At 37.9% G+C, this 20966-nt stretch overlaps 1 protein-coding gene across 4 annotated transcripts in view; it reads left to right on the top strand.

The window, feature by feature from the left end:
* The window catches only part of SEMA3D (semaphorin 3D), a 143898-nt gene that overhangs the window by 89155 nt on the left and 33777 nt on the right, over positions 1–20966 (top strand). For all 4 annotated transcript variants that reach the window (XM_082308691.1, XM_082308690.1, XM_082308689.1 and 1 more), the window contains exons 8-11: positions 3042–3184; positions 17118–17232; positions 17655–17724; positions 19065–19209. In XM_082308691.1, the coding sequence (XP_082164817.1) occupies positions 3042–3184; positions 17118–17232; positions 17655–17724; positions 19065–19209 (473 nt within the window). The remainder of the gene's footprint in view (positions 1–3041; positions 3185–17117; positions 17233–17654; positions 17725–19064; positions 19210–20966) is intronic.

Raw genomic sequence — 20966 nt, 5'->3', positions numbered from 1 at the left:
ACAGGATTATCCTTTCCTGAGGGAAGGGAGGGAAAGACAAAGCGTAAGGGGAAAATGCGTAGGATACTTTCCAGTTCCTTACAGGGCATCTCTATCTTGACTAATTAAGACGTCTTAATCTCAATGACTGAATAGCAGCTCCACAATGGAGAAAGGGAGGAAGGCAGCTAATCTTTCCCATGACTCACACTCACACAGGCTCATACTCTGCACACGGTGACACTGAAGACAGGGGGGATGCTGCCTCTGCTCAGACTTCAGCACTTCTCCTGTGGAGCTGAAGAATCAGGCGCTCCCACAGCCTCTGACTGGCGCTGCTTCACCCGTGGCCGGGGCAGGGGATGAGGCGCATGGGGCTGGTGGCAAAGCCACCCACTGGAACCGAGTCTGCCCCACTCCAGCCCAGCGGGCATGGGAGGGCGTCCCATGGTGGGATACTCGAGCCCTACATACAGGCATGCACTAAACAGCTGCACATTCCTCACTCCTTTATAGGAAGCTAAAGCCATAGTTGGAATGAGTGCTTCCCTGAATTGCAATTTAGTCGTCTTTGCCAGGGCAAAGACTTGCAGGCAATGACTTCTTTATATCCTGTGAACTTTGGATGGGATTCAGCTCACTTAGCTCTAAAAGGCAAAAGTTAGCATCCTGTCTGAGCTCAGTCATTTTGCTTGTCTCTGTCTGTAATTTACAGAGAGAGGTGACACTTCCAGAGGGTGACTCACCCCACCTATTGTAGGAATCTCTCTTAAAAAAGGATTAACATTGTAACCTTCTTCCTTGTGTCCCTCCCTGAGAGAGGACCTGGATGAGTATAGGTTAGGAGCTTGACTTCTAGACCGTTAACGGTAAATGAGGTGAGCGCTGTCCTTTGCATTTTATCATGACACATATTTCTGGCAGCCCAACTACAAAGAGCCCCTGCCTCCTACTGGTTTGGGTTGCTTTTTCATTTCTTCATGTTCTGGGATTTGATACTCATTTGCTGTCCTCTTTTTCTGAGCTTAATGGTTCTTACTTCTCTGTAAATCTTACTAAGGCATGCATGGTTACCCTGTCTATAAACTACTGCTGGTATTAGAAGGGTGTGATAACCGGCAGGTAACCAACAGCAAACATAACCACTCCAGCGAATCCAGCAGGGAAGGACTAGGTGTAACAGGTCTTCCCACTAGTCCACAAAAGCATGTTTAAAAAAGCATGAGCAACACCTGAATTTATTTTACCATCTATTCTCAGAGCTCGCGATGCCTTTAATCCCCTGTTTGGTTACCTACAATCCAGCCATGAAATTAGTATGTGGGAAAACCTTCTATTGAAGCAATTAGGGGGAGACAACTGTGTGTATGGGAAAACAAACAGTGGTTTAAAATCATCATCATCATCTGTTTCCCATGCAAAGTATCCAAAAACCTAATTCACAGCTGGTTTAAACGCACTTTTCTATGTTGTATGGATGGATTACAAAAGATGAGACAAAGATCTCACTTGCAGAACATAATGTGCCTTTCAGATCATGATCCTTTCATTAAATTGTTTTCAGTCTCTTTGTCTTCATATCTTTTACAGTGTATTTTTGTTTGGATTTAACTTTCAACTTCAGTGTTTTCAATTGTAATTTAAAATCATAAAATATTTGTGTTCCTTTAATTTGTTAGAGATTCTTCTATATCTGTTCCAGGAACTGGTATTGAGACATTTGTTTTTGCATTTGGCTTGCCAAGTAAAGCAATGAAATTTAATTTAAAAACCCCATATATTCAGAGTTTTGTTCTGTAAATGTGGATTAAAAAAAAATCTATGTGAAATTCAAAAGCATGCTATAGAAGTATTTCGCAGGTTTTCCTATTAAATGGTTATTTAGCTAACCACATATTTAAGAAACCATACTGGAAGTGTATTTATGTATTTATTCACGCTTAGAGATCTAATCTTCAAAGTAGCCTTACAGGCCCTGAGGGGTAATTGAATATTTTCTTTAGGCTCATTTTGAAATCCTAACTTAAATTTATAGAGCTTGATGCCTGCATCATTTCATTTTTCTGCTGACGCCATTCTCTAGTGTCAGAAAGGTTTAAAATGGAAGCAGCACTGTGGCTATTTTGACCCATAAATTTACTCTTCTGTCATGAAGGTGCACATTCAGCACTTAAACACATCCCATTTTGTCTCAAGCCTTTGACTGTGAACTTTTGAATCAAGGACCCTCTTTTTGTCCTGTGTGTACCGTAGAGTTCATTGTGAAAATCCTTCAAGGCTAATATAAAGTAACAATCACTATAAAAAAGACAAAGGCATGAAGATGTATTAAAAGCTGATAATAGTATTCCCCACATATCGCCAGTGTGCTCTGTTTGCTCTACCATCTTACGTCACCCTCCTTACTGCTTTCCACTGCAGCCTGCCTGCTTATGGGGGACAAAGACTGTGTATTTTATCGCTGAAAGAATGTATTTTAGAGTCAAGGGTCTCTTTGCACTGTATTTGTATAGCCAACTCTGTTTAAAGAAAAACATCATTGATCCAAGTGCTCTCAGAAGAGCTCATCTATTGTAGCACATTGGGGAATGTCTTAAAAATCTCTTCCCCAAGTATCTGGTTCACTTGTGCAAGACACTGTTGTTGCCTGCTCTGCTGTAGTCAGGGACCCCTGGAATTAGTTTAATTTCTGATTTTAGTGCAAAATTTAAAGGAAAAAAGAAAACAAAATAAAAGCAAAAAACCACAACTGATGAGCAGGTAGAACAGCACTGGAGATCATGGATGAGGGAGCTGAGGAAGACAGTGAAGGACGTATATTAAATTCTTGGTGCAATAGACATGCCTATAGGATGCAGGCAGAGACACCCAAGCTTGTGTTGGAAGAGACCAGAAGTAACATAATGGCTCAGCATGCCAAGGCAAGGCATGCTCTAGCATTTCTTGCAAAAAGCAGATTTAAACAACCCAAACAAACTGTTACGTTGATTGAAGCAGAAATTTAGTAGCAAGTATTAAGAGTTTTCTTCAGATTTTTAAAAACTTTTTTTGGGAACTTCTAGGAGCGAAATTCATTGGAACTTTTCCCATCCCGGACACCTATAACCCAGATGATGACAAAATCTACTTCTTTTTCCGAGAAATATCACAAGATAGTGGCACATCTGACAGGACAATCCTTTCCCGAGTTGGGAGAGTTTGTAAGGTGAGGACTCTATCTTTTTATTTTATTTAAAGAAAAAAAAAAAGAAAAAAAAGTTTGTTTTGTTTCTGGGGGAAATCTGTTTTTCCCTTCAGATTAGAAGGAAATATTGTTGTTACCCAATGAGCCATTGTAGTAATTTTTCTGAACATAGATTACTAATGCCATCTGAAATTTACTTGTCTGAAAAATAGACTTGATATTGACTGTGTACCTTTTATAAAAAAGCTAGTATGTTTATAAGTTATAATCCTATGTCTAAACAATAATGTATTGACCTTCAGATATGCAAGAGTGACCTGCTTTGTTTCATAAGCTTTCAGTGAGGATTGATTTGTCGAAGTGTACACAATGGCAAGGTATTTGGGTTTTTGTGGAAAGTGCCCACTGAATGGAGAGATATACAAACCCACCCCTTCAGCCTAGCTCAGTACATCATTCCTGCTCATTACTGAGAGCTGGGGTCAGTCATTTGTTTCTGCACATTCCTGATAATCAGTAGGAGTGAGGGGAGGCTAAAAGTGTATATAGTTTCTGAACTACACCCACATCTGCCGAGAGGTTTCCTCCCCTGAGAAGAAGTGCAGTCCTTGACCTGTTGACCAGGAGGAACCAGGCTCTGGGTCTGCTGCAGTGTAAAAAGTTTCATTTGGTTGGTGCCTGACCTCCTTTAAATGATTACTCTCTTCACTTTCTCTTTCATTATATTTGGTTTTGCCCCTTATGAAAGATTTCTGCCCCTATGGTATTCATATGGTATTCATAATTCAAGTGGTAATTCAAGTGGTAATGAGAATATAAACCATCCCTGCATATGAAGGCAGCAGTCACTGTAGATCTTGCTGTTTAACAGCCTGCTGGTTCTGCTAAGGTCTTCTTCCCACTACAGCAAAAGGGTCTATTGAATTCTGTGTCAGACATACTCTCTATCAATTCCTTTGTCCCATAATACTGTAGGAACAGAAGCAGTCAGTATAAGTGCTCCCATCCTGTCCTTAAGTCTTCAGTGAATCCAGGTACCCAGGAATAGCTGGTGAAAGTCAGGAAAATGGGACTTTAAAGTTGACTTCATATTAGTAAATATAAGCTTTGAGCAAATGTTTATCTCATGTGGTGAACTAGATATCAGCAACACCATCATAGCAATCTCACGAGTAGGTACATTTCTGTGATATTTTGTTCAGAAGCTTTCATTTACTTGCATTTTCTGAGCAATATGACTCTGCTGGCAGTGAAAATTATCTTCTTAAGAAGCTTGAAAATTAGTAAACAAACAGAAGAGTTTGTGATTTGCAGTAAGACGGTAAGATGTGTCTAGGAGAAGAGCACCCATTCAGTTAATGGACACACACTGAAAAATAAAGAGTGGACACGTTTATGAATATGTAAACCTGAGATTGCTCTGCAGTCCAGCAAACTCTTGACTTCAATCCAGATTTCAGTGACCACAGCCATTTCACACTTCTGTCCTTGACCTAAAATGTTAAGAAAACAAAAAACTCATTCACAAATCAGTTTTCTAGTAGGTTTTTAGCCAGACGAAAGAATGGATAATCTTTAGTTGGGTATTTCACAGCAGTGTGATTAATGGCAGAATGGAAATGCAAACATATATGATTTGCTGCTAGACATGGCGTTTGCTGATTATGAGAAAGCACTTAATGCATTAGGAGAAATTGGTAGACATTTTCAAGCCAAGACACATGAGAGATTATAGTAAACTAAGATATATTAGCTAGAGTTTGCCAGCATCCTTTACCTAGAGAAAAAAGGAGATAAGATATCATAATAAAAGGAAATGTATTGTAAGAAAATCCTAATGACCATGCGTAATTGTACCTCAAATGAAACTGAATTTGTAGAGTAATCATGTTAACGGGAAAAAAATGTCTTGAATTTTATTTTTAATAGTCAAAACAATAAGTAAGGTGATTATTATTGATGTTAGTTTTGCAATGTCTTCTTTATTTACTGAGCACTTCCTGATGGAGGCAGAATTTTCTTGAAAATTCAGACTCCTGGTTTTTTGTATATCTGTCTTGATTATCTGCAAATAAAAAAAAATTATACTGCAAATTATTATAATGAAAAGAGAATTATTATGGGTATTTAATATAAATTAAAATATGCAAATAGACTCCTCTGTTTATAGACTGAGATCCTCTGGATCTGTGCTGTGATATGAAACATCTGCTATCCTTAATTCTCTCTGATATGGAATCAATGTCTTTGGTTGCAACAGTTGATAACATAACAATTTCTACTTGCACTGCCTCATTAATGTGACCTGTACTGCATAAAGTTAAGCCTTTGCCTTCTTTCCCTAGCAAGCAGAGAATAACAGTGGATGGGAGGAGCCCAGCAACTTTTGAAAAAATTTGCTTGGTGTGAATCAGTTTTTTTCTACTAGAATTCAGTTGCTCTCTACCTCACTGTGCCTTAGGTCTCCTGTACACTAATGCCAGAGACACATGCTGAAATTAGAATAGGCTTTGTTTTTAATAAGGAGGTTAGTCAATGCAGCCAATTCTTTGGCTAATTGTCCATGGCTCAACAATAAGGTCTCTCACTGATCCTCCCCCTTAGAGAAAATCTTCCCTGGAAAGCATTCCCTTTTCCCAGCTACTTTCAGACCCAGAAGATTACAATACTCTTGCTGGTAGCTCTTCACCCAGAGTCAAACAGCTGTTACTTGTCCTCTTCTTAAGATTATACTTACTGTCTCAAAGCATGCGCTGTAATAACACAGCCCCTGTAGCACTAAATAGCACTAATTTAGATTTACGTCATGTGCATTCTGTATATCACTAGAGGATATCAGGATGAATTGGGAGGAAGTGCTTTCAACAGTCACTTTCGGAACCAGTTGTGGAATTTATCATGGCAAACGACATTTCCTATTTTTGGTTTGAGGGAGGCAGAAAAAGTATCATTGGCCTATCTGTAATACCTGATACTACTTATGGTATGTTCCTACTTACATAAAGTGTAATCTGTTGGGTTATTTGCTTTCTTTTCAAGTAAGGTCATAAGCAAAAAAAAAAAAAAAAACAAAAAACTATTAAAGCTTAGCCAGCAATGTTTATTTATTTTTTAAAACACATATAGATACATATATGTATATTACATGATCATACAAACCTTCACTTCTTAAGAGCATGCAGCCACGTATTTCTATTGCTAGAAACACAGGCATAAGCTTTTACAGCTACATTGTCTTCAAGCCCACACTGCTGAACCACTTTGCATCAGCTAAAGACACAACACAGTCATTACACACTGAGCCAGAAAAAATTGCAGCATCCATACACTGTGCCCTCTGCAGCCAAGGAACAAGTCAGCTACATTTTTGTATACATATCTACCACAAAATGATGACAGAATTGTAATTCTATTTAAGGACAACCTCACATATGCACAAATATAGCTCTAGAAAAGACCTAGGTTTCCCTCGTATTTTCCCCACTCAAATAAAACGAGAAATGAAAATCCTAGCTTATGGGAGTCCACAGAAAGGTTTTGGAAAGGGAGGAAGGTTGTTGGGGTTTTTGTTTTTTTGTTTTCTATATAGAAACACATTTTTTCATAGTTACAGCCTCATTCTATTGGAATGGAGTGGAAATTAGCCAAAAGCACTAGTCTCTCAGCTGCAGTATGAAAAACCTGTTTATTATACAGCGTTTTGCATTTGCTCGGTTACAAGCTTCTCTTTAATGGTTTTGATGATGTATTGCAAAAGTCTTAAAGACTAATTTCCGAGACTTCAACTGCCAAGAAATCAGACTTCAGCCCCTGATGCTTTCCCATATTTCCCAAAGTATTCAGTATCCAGAAGCAGCCTTTGTTCTAGTGGGAACAAGTGAGCTCTTTGTCTTTTTTTTTTTTTTTTTTTTTTTGGTATGCCATTCCACCCTCCACCCTCATATATACCGCGCTGTACCTGGGGACGAGAATATAGCAATTAGGCACAGCCCTCTTGGTTAAACTGTGCTTTCTAAACACACTGGAATGTAATCATTTTAAGAGCTCCTGAGTTGAGAGCCCAGGACACACCCTGCATTCCACCTTTGGGTAATGTGATTTATTTCGAAAGCCATGAACATGAGCAGAGTTCAAGGCTATGACCTTGCCTCCTGTCTGGTGCTTTAAGGCAATTTGTATTCCCGGAATGGCAGCAGGGAGCTATTCCTCTGTGACTCTGAGTCCAGGGTCTCCGGTGGGCTCTGCCGTGGGGCTTCTTGTGTGTAAAAGTTAGGAGGTGTTTTTCTTGTCCTGGAAGTAGTCTAGCCATGCCTTTACTGTGACTAGGGATAACTGGGTCATTAACATTCTTTGTATTTCTATATTGTGTAATGCATCACTGTGCAGATAACTGATCTATCTCCAAAACCATTTGAGTTGTCCACATAGCATAATGCTTTACCGTTCAGCCGTATTAGCTTGGGTCCCGGAAGCAAAATAGCCATGTTAACATGTTCTCAGCAGGGCTAATTAGTCTGGGCTCAGAGCCATGCTCGTGCAGCTATCCTGCTTCCAGTTCTGGAGGCAACTCATTCCAGACGATATTTAACTTACTGCATATTACATGCTTGCATACTTTCTTTGTCACAATAATATTGCCTAGCCACAATGCTAACCATGGGTAATGTTTTTTTTGTTGTTGGTTTTTTTTTCTTTTTTTTTTTTAATTTCTCTATTATAATAATTAAAACCACTTCAAAGATGTCATCCCTAGAAAAACTTTGGCCCTCATTTGCCCATTGAGCACCTTTGCAGCAGTGGGTCTTTCAGGAGCCAGCTCCTCTTGGACTTCCAAATTTGATATTTGAATATTATGTGCCATTTGAAAGTTTTCAAAATATGTAGAAAAGCAGATGCTCATCAAGATGATTTCATTTTGAGGGCTGATGTGTTGGAGACAGGCCAGTTCCATATTGTATCTGCTTCTAACTGTGATGAATTAAGAGATATAACATCAGGCTTTGTCAGGTCTTTTGGTCCAACTTTCCTTATTGGCAAGAGTACAGGCATGAGTATAGGAAGTTTTGTATATTTTTGTCCCTCATGGGTGTGTTTCAAAAATATAACTGGTGTTTTTTTGAGGGGGAAAATCATGATTTGCAGATGAAGCAAAAATATGTAAGTTATGTTTATATATAAATAGGTGTGACTGAATTTTACTGAGCCTCAGGGAAAATGAAAAAGAAATTGCAGTGTCAAGATGGAGCTTTAAAAACTGGATTATGGAAATGCAGCTGCACAGCCTCTGAAGCAAACTCTGGAAATCATTCTAGTTGCCAGAGAGACTCATTGCAGAAGACATTGTCAGTAACCCACTGGCTTGAAAGTGGGAAGCCTGCAGAGTTAATTGGAGTGGAGTTCGCATGTTTAATCCGGAGTCCTTGACTTCAGAGTGCTTTGATTCAGATGTTCAAATATCTCTAAGAGTAGCAAATGATGACTTTGTGATTTTGGAAATTTTCTGATGTGATAAAATCAGCTTCCTGTTTTTTTTTTTTTTTTTTTTTCCTATCAGTACATTTAGTACAAAAATGTACCACAGTTTGCAGTTCAGGCTTTGCTCTTGTTGATTGAGTACATTGTTGTAAATGTAGATGTTTCAGGATGCTAAATTCTAATGGACTCTGTAAGATGTTGACCTACCTTTGTGTTTTGGTCTCATGCTTTTCCAGCTCTCAACCTGTAGTTGTGAATACTGAGGTCACACTGTCCCATGCTAGTGACTCTAGGCACTTGGTGTATCCAAGCTAGGAAAATAATTATCAGGCATTCATTTCAATCAATAAAGGCAGATGACTATTTTTTAGAGGAAGACTCCTTCCATCTTCCACCCAAATCACACTTTGAAGGACATATTTTCCACTGACTATAAAGGGAGCTTTGCCCTACTGGGTCCCTGGAATGTGAAATAAAAGGCGTTCTTATTTAAATAAGAATGTGAAATTCTGAATGGCAAATTTAGGCCTATTTCTTCAGAAAGAAACCAGCCTATGCCTGTGCTGCATCTCACACTGCTTCACTTTCAAAATGCTCTCAGTGCATTCAAATTATATAGATTCTGGTCTCCTATTTGACATCAATTGCATGATCCATCTAGTCACCTGACATGCCTGTAGCTTCATGATCAAGAATGCTACATTTCATAACCTGAAGTTTTGTTGTTTTTTTCTCTGTCTTTTTATATCTTTTTAATGTATTTATATCATATAATTTATATTAAGTATATAGGAAAGGAGAGATGACAGATAGGTAAAAGCAAGTCAAATACTCTGAAATAAACTGCAAACAGATTATACTAAAAATTTAATGTAGATTTTCCTGAGAATTCCTTAATATTTTTGATTAGTTCAGCCATCACCCTTTGCTCACTTCAAATTTCCATTGAAGTTGGAGTGAACAGCCTAATGATGGGTATAGTAAAGTACATCTACTCTGTGGCAGCCTTTGAATGGTTTTGGGGAATGTTCTTAATACTAGCAAACCTGTTGGAGGTAATCTTAGCAGAATTGCTGAATGGCCTTGTGGTAAAATGGTGCTTTATCACTTATAAGCTTAATTTTATTATTTCATTTGTCCCAAACCACATTCAAACTTGGTGTTGTTATCTCCCTCTCTTTACCTGAGCCTGTTAGTTTCTGGCTTTTGTTTTTTCATGGTATGGTTAGTAACAGTCCAGAATTTTTTTCTGCTGTATAGTTAGGTTTTCCAGTTTGGATCCCATCCAAAGATAATTCAGTAGAAACCTCTGGGTGTGATGTTTAAATCCAAAATAAAAACATTTTCCATAGTGAACCAGTTATACATGCTTAATGTGAGTACATTGTCATTCTGAATGAAATAACAACAAATCTACTTGAGGAGCAGGAACTCAAAGCTAAACCACTGCTTCTCTCGCTCATAGTTCAGACAGAGGGCATTTCCACAGTAGATGTGGCCTACAGTCTTGTAGTTTTTATTATGGTTTTCAGTTGCGATAAAGACCCTCTTTCCCACTGTCTTAATGCCTAGAAATACATGAATGCCCAGAGTGGCATCTTTACCCATAGGTCTCATGTCAGCTTTCCAATGCCACAAGGTGTGGGGTCAGGGGACTGGTTCATCTTGCCATACATTCAGCTACTTGAGCTTCATTCTGGTTTCATGCCAAAGGCTTCCCTGGTTCAGTCCTGCTTGGCATTTACTCATTTCAGCCAAGGAAGCCAAAAGCAGGCTTGATGGCACTCCTGCATGCCGCTGACTATAGAGATGTGTGCCCCTCCTGCCTATTCCTGCTATCTAGATAGGCAAGGACATGGGTTGAGACATATGTTTAGCTTTTCTGTTTGTTTTGGTTTTGACCCTATATTTGACCCTGGTTGTGCAATCAACGTTGGACGTGCACAGAACTCAATGAATGATTTGATCCACAGCCTATAATCTTAGTCTGTAGAAGATACTACTTAACCTCTCCAATTCCTTTTGCAACAAGCAGTGTGGTTTACACTGAGGGAATGAAGCCAGCCAGTACAGAGCAGTGACAGGTTATGAGATCAGTAAATACACTGAACTAATGATGAGGACCCTTTAGTCTTAGTGCCTGACACAATGGCTCTGTCTCAGGATAGGGAAAAGAAGCAGGGAGCTGGGGCAAGCTGTGCACTAGGTTCTGAACTGTGATAGATGATGATCTCAGAAATGCATTCAGAAATGACAAGTCTCAGGGATTAAAAAGCAGCCTGGGGTTTTGCACATCTGTACTCTAGACTATGAGTTTTCTGTTTCAAGTTGTGACGGTATTGAGCTCTCAAGAAAGATGTGAAAAATGATTGTAGAAGTATTCTCTGAAAGCAGGTTTGCCTACGGGAAAGCTTGATGTCCGAACGACATAGATCTAGAGGAACTCCTGATTATATGTTTGGAGGAGATAAAGGGCATGCAGCCTGCACTCTGATGGTCTGAGGAGCACTGTAGAAATACCAGGCTGACACATCACCCTGGAAATCAGGAGGGCTAAGTTTATTCCAGGCTTTCCTTGTTGAGGTGATGTGCAACTCCACACAGTTCCTATCAGGGGTCTGTGCATGTTTACAACTTTAGTTCTGTTGTCTAATTATGTGTTAATGCGACCGCACTGGCAGAGACCTTACAAGGGACAGCCCATAGGCTGAAGAATTGCATCATTCTGCCAGGCTAGACTTGATAAGGGCCATCGCTGTGAGTAAGCATGTGGTACATGAAGCTGAGTCCTACCCAAATCATCATCTTTGGATCAACTAGTTCAAGCAGCAGAACTATTATACACTAGCAATATCCGCAGTGTCGAGAGGGGGTAGTGCCATCTTATGTGAAGCAATATGTAATCCTATAATGAGAAGCTTTCCCTGTGAAAGATTCTGTAATCTCATAGAAACATCAGAATTACTAAACAGAGTCACCACTCTCACTGTCAGATGGGGACTGCAGACACAGATGAACTGACTTTCCCAAGTTTACTCAAGGTATCCATAGCAGAGCAGTCAAAGATCTAAAATCGCATGTGCCTCCTTTCTCTTGTTTATATTGCAAATGTATTTTTATTCTCTCTCAAGTCAATAGGTAGGTCAGTACCTAACAGAGAGTTGGGTAGGGCCAGAATATGCAAAGTAAAATGAAATAATTAAAAAAGAACTATGAATTCAAAGACAGAAGTCTAAAGAAGATTGTTGGCTGTTTCTCCATTTATAAAGTCTGCTAGAAGTTGTTTTTTTTTTTTTTTTTTCCATAACGTAAGGCTTTGCTGCTGGGAATGCCATTTATTTCTGGTGGCTTTGTAATGTAGCTAGGCTTCACACAAGAGAAGGGCTCCAGGGGCTTTTGCTGTTTCAGCACTTTCCCCCTCTGTTCCCCAGCATTTCCTTTTATTCAGGTCAGGAATTCACTTTGGATGGTCCTTCTGCACATCTTGCCACTGGCTCTAATTAATAACCTGCTTCTAGAAATTCCATTCATTGTCTTTTTTTTTTTTTTTTTTTTTTTTTAATTTAAGAGGCTGTTCAGGATAATTACTGTCTTTAAAGTTTTATGAATCACAGTGTTTGACATCTTTGATGCTGATTGATTTTCAGAAAACTGCACTTTTTGTTCTAATGTTCAATTTGTCACTGTTACTTACAAACAAATAAGATATTTAAAACCCCACAGATGCAGATGTTCTTTAACTTTGTTGCCATCTGTTTTCCTGCCTACTGGATTCCAAGACTAACATTTGTGCATTTGAATGAAGCTACATTTATATAATATATGATACAATAGAACAAAAAATAGATACAACAGAAAGTTGATTTTTAAATCACTTGTTCGTAGAGCAATATTTTTTCTGTTTTTTTTTTTTTATTTCCATGATAAACTTATCTTTAACTAGAGGGTTTGAAAAGCCTGTTGCTTTGCTCAGTTATACAAAAATTCCAGATCAGAAAACTGAGATTTCCATGGAAGTTTCCCAAGAAAGGCATATGATATGACCTTAATTTACTTCACAAATTTTACATTGTGGCATTTAAACAACATTCTTCCTGGATGTCAGAAAGCCATACACTTACCTGCACTCATTAGATTTGTACATCAGATATTGGAATTCTTAATGTAGTTTGGTAGAAATCTGATTTCTCACTCCAACAAATTATTTTTTAGAACTAGGTCATTGGAAAGGGTTGAAATTTTAGGATTTCTGTAGAATAAATGTCTGTCTGATTTATTAAAATCATATGGGATTACTTCCCTATTTATCTATATATTTCTGTGTTTAAATCTTTGCGATATTTTTTGGTAATATTTCCTCAACAGGTGACAGACTGAAGTGCCCACCTTCTGGCTGGCAATTATCTAAATCTCTAACTCAGGAAAACACAAGTAACCAAGATTTTACAGGCACTTCTTTCTATTAAAAAGAAGGTATTTCAGGCAGAAGTGTTAGTATCTGTTACAGCCTGTGAGATTACAAAGCAGTAAGTGCTAATTAAACTTTTATTTATATTCAGAAAAGAAACATACAGTCCTAAGTGCCTTCATCTGTAGTGTAACAAAGTTTATAGTAAACACTGCTAATCCAGTGTGCTTAGAAGTGATATTTTGGAAGATAAGATTTCAGATACTTCTGGCTGCTCATCTGTTACAAGTAGATTAGCGATATTTTTGGAATGAAAGGCTTGCTCATGCTGCCTTCCCCTTCTCTCAGCACTTAAATTTATCTTGTCTTCTTGTCTCATCTCCCTGAAATATTTAATGTTCTTTGTCTTCAGTACCAGTATCTCTTGACCAAAATAATTTCAGTGCATTCAGTTTACCACACACTTCCAGCAGGGTTGAGGCAAACCCTAACTTGGTGTAAATCAGTCCAGCAGTTTTCTTAAGATTCTATAACTTTGTGTTAAATCCTTATTTCTGTTCACCTATGCATTGACTGGCCTCTGCTTTGGTGATTTTCTCTCTTCTATCAACTTTTTCTTATCCACTGACTACCCAGCCTGTACACCTTATTATGTTAATGTCATGCTCTACATCCAGCTCACAACATTTGAGCAAGGTAGTGATTCATTACAAAATGATATTATTAAACAATCTTTTCCACAGAAGAGTCTGTCTTCTTTCTGTACCGACCCAGTCTCAAAAAGATTCTAGCCCAATATGTCCTTTGTCCAGTCTCTAACAGGCCAATAATCATGAACTATGATGGTCCAAGGAATCTGCAACAGACTAGGCAGATATGATGCAAAGCTAATGAGTTCATGCCAACATCGTCTGAAGGAAAGGAGAATAACTGCATGTTCTCCAGCACCTGAAGCCTCAAGACATGTCAAAGACTGCCCTAATATGCACCAAAAAATAGCGTTAGGAAGGAAAGGGTGTGCTTTCTTAAAAAAAATTTGAGATTTCCATAGCTTAATAAGACAACTACTAGAGAGTCCAGCAGCAAAGATATGCCTATACTATTAATAGTTTTTGAACCTCCTTGGCCTGAGCTGAGCTAATTCTACCTGTAGATAAAATGGCCACGGCCTTTGTCAATTCCTGCACTTTCTTAGTCAGTGAATCCTGGGCATGTACAAGGAAAGCAAAGACACTGCCTTATTCAGAGATAACATAAAGACTTGAAGAGTATTATATGGAGGCAGATAAAAAACAAACAAACAAACAAACAAACAAACAAAAAACCCCACACAAACAAAAACATCCTCCTAATAAAATGTACATGTTGTTTCATTTAGCCATGGCAGCAGGAAGAAGCATATTGGAGGATATGTCAGCATATTATATGTGTAACTGTCTAAACCAGTGAATGGTCTTTTCAGTCTCTCCATTTCTGCACCATAAATTTGTCACTCTCTGTCTCCAGGAGAACTTGGTAGATCATGGAGTCCTGGCTGGTCAGTGAATTCCCCTTGCTCCTTTATAAACTGTACAGTGTTATTGGCAACTTTTGGATATGTAAGGCACACCTAGTGAATATGTGTTCTAATGTCTCTTAAATTCAAGTAACGTGGTTAACATCATGTCCTGGCTTGAGAGCGAGGAAATATGGATACATCTTAAATCCAGTGGAATCTTATACTTTAAAGCACATAGCGGTTGCTAAGACTGCTCTCTTTGAGCACAGTATTTGGTTCACACTACTCTTTAGGAACTCAGTGGAACTACTGATATATTTAAAATAAGCATTTGTGAAAATGCTGTGTTGGATCACAACTTAAGGGTTGTAAAACACAAGTATGTATTTTCCCATCTCTTGCAGAAGCTGAACGCCTGCGATGACAGGAGCAGGAGCTAGACAAGGGTGATTTTTCCATTCCAGCCCCATCACACCTTGCTTCCTCCCCTCTTTCTGATCCCAGTCAGGCAGTTAGAGACATCCCAGAGTCCTGTGATGCTGCAACGCATCCACCAGAAATCAAAGTGGAAGCCCTGCAACATGAGAATTGCTTAGCTAATCCAAATTGCCAGAGGAAGGAAAAGCTTAACACTTCTTGCTTTTTAAGATTTCTTTGTTGCATCTTTGTAATTGTTTGGTTTTAACTACCCTACAAAGTTTATCTATCTGCCATGCCTTTGAACAGAACACACACGTGCAGAGCTTCGTTTTCCTATTGGCTTCAGGCTGCTAATTTTGACACCTTTGTAGTAAATCTGTTGGCTAGATGCAAAGCTTCAGGCTTGGAAGGACCTCAGGAAATCAAGAGAGGAGGTAGCAATTCTTGTGAACAGGAGTTCAAAAGGCAATAGATTAACAGGAATCATTTCCAAATGAGCTAACCTATTTAAAAGTAGCAAGTACATGAAAAGGGAAAACGGTTAGAGTGCATTACCAGAGAAATGTTACTCCTTGTGAAGTGAATTTCAACACTTAAAACCATCTTTCTGAATGCCTGTAATATTTATGAGACAGCCCTAAAGGGCCAAATACAATCCATGGAAACACCATGTAATTCCCACTACCCAGTGTTTCCTACTAGCTGGTTCTATACCTTCAGAGTTGCAGAGCCAATTAAAAAAAAAAAAAAAAAAAAAAAGAGAAAAAAATTAATTTCTCCAAATGAATCCAGAGGGGATGAATATTTATGATCAAATGTGTGGTGCTTAAATTTACAGCACAGATCCCCTAGGCTTCGGAGTTTGTAAATGAAAAGAAGTAGGCACCTTCACAGGGTAATTCAGAACCTATAGCTGGGAGGCTACTGTTGGTGATAACGTTTCTCTGAAGCATTTGAATTCTTTGTTCCTGCTGCAATATCATTGCCCTTACAGTTTTCAATATGAGAAAACTGGAGCCTAAATAGCATTGTGGAACCTAAATAGATCTGTTATTTTGGGCCAAAAGGGACAGATAAATGTCATTCATTAGATTTTTCATATACTCATTGGAAGGAGGTAAGCTCCTAAACAAACTCCTAGTTCCAGCTTCTTAAAATTTAAAACTTTCTTTAAGACCCATTCTCCCCCGCACCTTTTTTCTTTCTTTCCTGACAATCTTTTTAATTTTGTTTTTGTCACTTTCCTTCTCATAATCATCAGCATTTTGAAACAGTTCTGTCATGTTATTTCTTTCCCTTCAAAGGAACATTTTGGAAAATCCACAAATATTTTAGAAATATCTTAATTTCTTAAATGTAGTTAGATGGAATTAGTGTATCCTGTCTTGCTTCCACCTACCTATCTGAAGCATGTAGGATCATAGAATTCAAGTCAGTAGAAAGACACCTACCCTTCAGGAGGATAATTCAACTTTCAAGTGACCCTTTATAGATTTTTTTCTTTCTCCAACGATTAAAGGAAATTTGACCAAGTATGGTCGCGTCTTGGAAACCCATAGTATAATAAATGAAAAAAAAATCCCTTTTTTGGAGGATAGACTGATATTTCCATAACAATGATTATTAAAGTAATATGACTGATTTTCCCTGGAATGCATATCTCTCTGTACTATGTACACAAAACAAACAGTGCAGTAATTACATCACCAGAACTGATGAATATAGTTTTTCTGTTTTGAGAAATCTATCCAAAATGTTGTGTATTATTATTGGGTTTGTAAAGAATTCTTCAAGAAGAACTGATTGCAAAAATTAGCGTCACAGGGAACAAGAAATCATATGATATAGTCATATGTTTCACAGCCTTCCAGCTGTAGAGTTGGTAAGATTTGGATATAATTAGGAATTTTTAGTTGCTCACTCTCTGAGCTGAGAAGTGATTACTGGAGGTACTTATAAAAAGGCTGTCCTGCAATTTTTTTGAAACAAACAAACAAACAAAAAAGACTTTTTATTTGTCATAGTTGTGGTAAGATCAAACTGTGGAATCAGACTGAAGAAGTACAATCAATACTGTGTTTCCATCAAATATCATACATTAAAGCTCTTTTTATTTGTTTAATATTTAAGGCATTTTACTTTATCTTTATTAGAATGATATGGGAGGTCAACGGAGCCTAATAAACAAGTGGACTACTTTTCTGAAAGCCAGGCTTGTTTGCTCGATACCTGGTCCTGAAGGAGCAGACACACATTTTGATGAGCTGCGTAAGTTGAGTTATCTTTAATGGTTTATTTTTACATCAGTTTTGCCTAGGTTTTTTTTTTTCTTGTTTGTAGAAGCACTACGTCTTGTTCTGATTTAATTCATTTTCCAAACAGCGCTGGCAATATCTCTGTCTTTTATCAGAAGTCCCTGATTATAACGGGAATTAGTCTGGTCAGAAATGCAGGCTTTTTCACTTTCACTCCAAAAGCTGGAAAGTGAAAAGCTGATTCTGTATAAAAACCAGACTATCTGCAAGTGGACAAACTTCAGAATGCTAGCACAAATTCACATGGCAGAAATTAAAATTCAGACAAAACTAAAGCTTTGTTACATATTTACAAATCTCCAGATTATAAATGGCAAATGTAGAAATGTTCAATGGATGTTTAATTAGAAAAATAAAACATTTTTCCCATTGCAGGAGACATATTCTTACTTTCTACAAGAGACGAGAGAAACCCACTTGTATATGGAGTCTTCACTACAACAAGGTATGCATTAGGAACACGTTTCCCTCTGGAAGGAAATGCTGAAGATCTTACTCAGGCCTTTTATTAAACCCTTTTATCACTAGATCCTGATTCCTGAGAGCAGTGAGAGACTGCTTGAATAAGGCTTGCAATATTGGGACTGTAGTCACTAATGACAATATTTTCAGAAGTTAAAATATAAATTATGTCCTTAAATCTTTGCCTGACTTTTGAGAATGATAGTAAAAAATAATTAAAATTTAACAATTAAAAGCGTGCTAGTTTATTTCAACCTCATCTGGTTGAATTTACAAATTTCAGTCATATTTATTGAGTAACCAGTAGTTACTATTTAAGACAAATCACTGTAGTAAAGCTTTATTTCCAAAAGCAACAACTTGACATCAGCTGTTTCTTAGGATCAAAACTCACTATTCTCTAAAGTGATATTTCAGTATTTTTATAGATGGGAGTTGATGGAAGAATAACCCATCTTTATCTCATGGGGACAGATTAATTAATTAATGAACATCTCAGCTCCGATAGTGAGGTGCTCTATATAGAATTGTCAGAAAGGAAATAAATAATTCTTTCTTTTATCTCCAGAACCTTTGAATTAAGTGTAAATAATAAGGACTAGCCAAACACTGAACAGTATGAGTATAATGAAAAATTGCCAAGGCACTCTTTAACTCAGAAGCAGCCACTACAGTGGCTCCATAGAATATATAATCATGTAAAATATTTAAAATTGAATGAAATGTTTCACAATGAATGAAAGGGCATATGAAGTAACTAAAGTACATGCCACTCAACAACGTGGCATGGTGTTCTTTGGAAAACTGAACTGTTTGAGGGTTTTTTTGAGAAAATCACATTAAAAAAGGAAAAAGACAGAAAAATAAATAAATGTTTCTTTCTATCTCTTTTTATTGTCTGTCCAATGCAACTTGTAATTCTCAGACACATCATCTGTAATATTACTAATATACAGATTTCCAGATGTGAACGCAATGTAAAGGAATGTCCTTCATTTGCAGAAAATTCTAATCATAACAGCTAGTAAATGATAGCTAGAACCTGTCAGCCACTAGAAAAAATGGCAGCCTGTCAATTGGTCCCAAAGGCTAAGTCCAGGTTTCTACTGAGCAAAGCTTTAAACTGTAATGACAGTGATATTAAATATCTGTAGTTACCAGACCTGTCCACATTATCTGTTATTTAGCACCACTTATATCAGCTCTCAGGTGTAGGATTGATCCAAAGCTCATCAGACCCTGTGGAATTAATTAATTCACTGGATGAAGCATGCACTGAAGATGTGTTTACAATATACATATCAATCTGTCTTCTTTTTTCAGCTCTGTCTTCAAGGGATCTGCAGTTTGTGTGTACAGCATGGCAGATATCAGAGCTGTTTTCAATGGCCCTTATGCTCACAAAGAGAGTGTGGATCATCGGTGGGTACAATATGAAGGTCGTATCCCATATCCCAGACCTGGTACAGTAAGTGTCTCCTTAATTACATACTTCTATTTTCACTCAAAACCAATCATACTTCACACACCACGCCCCAGACTGCTAATTTATATTTTCCACGTAGGATGTTTCAAATTATCTTCTCAACCCTTTCCCTTCTGTTGACAGCTCAGACATCAACCTACCCTTTATATGTTTATATATATAAATATATGTTTTTCCATATCTCTGAGATAACATTTTGTCCAGACTGTCTGTTTCTTGATTGTCTCTCATATTGTGGTCTCCTGCTGTACAGCTATATTTATATCTGTTGGGATCACCTCTAAGGCATCAACACTTCATAAAAAGCCAAAGATATTTCTTTATGGAGTATTAAGTTATGGTGAGGCATTTTATTTGAAGTCTGTATTTCTGTTATCTGTGTGTCTGTTAAAATCCTGTTCCTTGAGATACGGTCATTGATTCTATTATGTGTGTTTCTGCATGTGCTGTGTTTTGAAGTAAAGTAATGAGTTAGTTGCTGGAGATTTTATGTGATGAAAGGTAAGTGATAGGAAGAAAAGAGAAGTTTAATATCTGGAAACACTTCTAAATCCCAATGTCTTAGACTTCAGATGTAACAATTGGGCCAAAACAAATTGGAAAATTTTGAAAGAGTTATTAAAGAATTCTTCCCCCACTTCTGTCTTGGTATTAAATTTAGAAAAGCATGGACCTACATTACAGCTGAGGAAGAAAATGGTATTTCCAAAAAATACATCTACTTTAAAAAAGTCCTCACAACTTTGAGCAACTCTTTGTACATAGAATGTAAAAGAGCAATGATTTCAGAGTAAGATAGATATTACCCAGGACAGCTTTACATTATCTTGGTCAGGTATTCAGTGAACTAGTACTAGGCAGCTGCATAAATCCAGCCAAGCACTGAGCTACTGAGGTCGGACTGCTGCTGGTACCTTGCCTAGAAGCCAGCTGGGTGTTTCTGCACCATTTCTCTGACATCAGCACTGGTGTAACCTTTGTTTCAAACCAGATTATCTATCTTATTTAGCTCTTCTTTTCACACACTTCCTTGTGTCTCTCTGTTTTCTTCATCATCCTTCCAATGGACCCAACTCCATGATCCAAGCCCATGCTGTTTGCTGTACTCGGTGGTCCCAGGCTTCAGCAGGTTGGGCCCTGAGCTCTCAACTGCAGGATTGTTGCAAAGGGCAACTCTGTCTATAAAGAGTAAGGCAGCTCCAGAGATTGATTTGCCTTGCCTTTGCTCTGCGCTGCTGGAGGAAATACGCTCCTAATTTAGACAATTTAGACACTGTAGGCTTGCGCATCTCTCTCTCACGCCGAATATATAGTACCCCCAGAAGAGAAGATCACATTTAATTTTTTTTTTTTAAAGTATGTGCCAACTCCATTACTGGTTAAGAAGTGCAGATGCATTTAGTTTTAAGTACAAAAATGGTGCAGTGAGAACAATAGCTGGTCCCATGGCATCTAAAGAGATTAAAATAACTCTCTTTAAAAACTCAGAGTGCCCCATAAGGATGAACACTCTGCACAGATAGACGGGTCATAAGCTCATTGCATTTTTGAGTGTATTAGCCATCACATGGTTGAGCTGGGATTCGCAAGGAAGGAAACGTGTCATGCTGAAGCATGTCAGTGCTGATCTTTATCACTGATTTGAATATCCATGCTTGCAAGTATTTTAAAAGTTGGAAAGTTTAAAGATAAATGAATATTTTCCATAAGTTGTCCCTTAACTCTCCAACTGGTTCCTT

Source organism: Platalea leucorodia, assembly GCF_965183815.1.
Source record: "Platalea leucorodia genome assembly, chromosome: 4".
In the NCBI taxonomy this organism is placed as follows: domain Eukaryota; kingdom Metazoa; phylum Chordata; class Aves; order Pelecaniformes; family Threskiornithidae; genus Platalea; species Platalea leucorodia.
The sequence above is the reverse complement of the archived record's forward strand: the minus strand, read 5'-3'. Positions and strand labels throughout refer to the sequence as shown.